Source organism: Perkinsus marinus (genome assembly GCF_000006405.1).
Source record: "Perkinsus marinus ATCC 50983 genomic scaffold scf_1104296970376, whole genome shotgun sequence".
In the NCBI taxonomy this organism is placed as follows: domain Eukaryota; phylum Perkinsozoa; order Perkinsida; family Perkinsidae; genus Perkinsus; species Perkinsus marinus.
Window position 1 is genome coordinate 1 of NW_003202479.1, and position 1,033 is coordinate 1,033.

At 40.2% G+C, this 1,033-nt stretch overlaps 1 protein-coding gene across 1 annotated transcript; it reads left to right on the top strand.

Moving 5' to 3' along the window:
• Positions 1 to 195: 195 nt before the first annotated feature.
• Pmar_PMAR021571 (ATP synthase B chain, putative) lies at positions 196 to 874 on the top strand (the record flags this gene model as incomplete). The annotated part of the gene is made up of 3 exons (XM_002767622.1): positions 196 to 313; positions 367 to 476; positions 734 to 874. Coding segments are annotated over 3 exons (369 nt in total), but the record flags the coding sequence as incomplete, so codon positions are not given.
• Positions 875 to 1,033: the final 159 nt, after the last annotated feature.

Sequence of the window (1,033 nt, forward strand, 5' to 3'; positions counted from 1 at the left end):
GAATATATATTCCTCCGAAACTGTGAGATTGGCATTGAGTTTTATCTAGTGATGTGAAAAACACTAGTGAAAAACATATTTTACGACTACTGCATATCACCGCGAATATCGCCACTTCACGTAAAACGGGTAGTTGTGAAACTCCATCATGATTGGTAGTTTTGTCACTGCGCCACGAAATTATCTCAGGAGCAAATGGCGATCGAAGCTGAACGGATGCACAGCCAAGCGGTTGAAAGGGCCGGGGAATTGTCGTTGCAATTGAAGTTGGCAAAAGAGGAGTTGTTGAAAGCTCAACAGGAACTTTATAAAGGTGAGAAATGACGGCGGTGGGGATCGAACCGGGGACCTTTGGATTGCTGGTAGAGCGAGAGAACGAGCGGACCAAAATGGGAGAAATTTCGGGACTGTTGAGCGCGATAAAGAATGTGAAGGCCAGGATTGCCAAGGTTGATGCAGAGCGTCAGCGACAACAGGTCTGTCGGGAAGCTGTTTTGTATTTTTCCGAGTGATTTTTATAAGTATAATTTTTTTCCTAGAGTTGTTGTATGTGGTGTTAGTATGAAATTATTAAATTTCTTTTACGTTTGTAAAAATCACGTAAAATTATTCGATTTTTTTCGCGATTTGCGAGTTGTGGTACTCACTGATGGTTTTCAAAATAGAAAATATATTTTAATCACATTATTGTTACCGTAAATTGGTTTAACAAGCGAAGTGATCCCCTTTTCAGGAGCTCCTTTATAATGCAGATTTCGAGTGTCAACTGATGGAAAGGAAAGTGGCCCGAATCAATGGGGAAAGGAGTGTTGAGGAGAAGGAGGAATTAAATAGGAAAATCAAAGAAAGTGAAGTGCAGTTGGAGGAACAACAGGTGATAGGTTTTGAAAGACAAGTGCATGAATTTGAAGTTTGCCGAATGTGTATGAGCTTGGTAGAGATGGAGCGCTTTATATAGTATTTTATGAAGAATTAACGTATGCAATATTGGAGTTTTCACCACCCTAGTGATGTGAAAAACACATTTCACGAC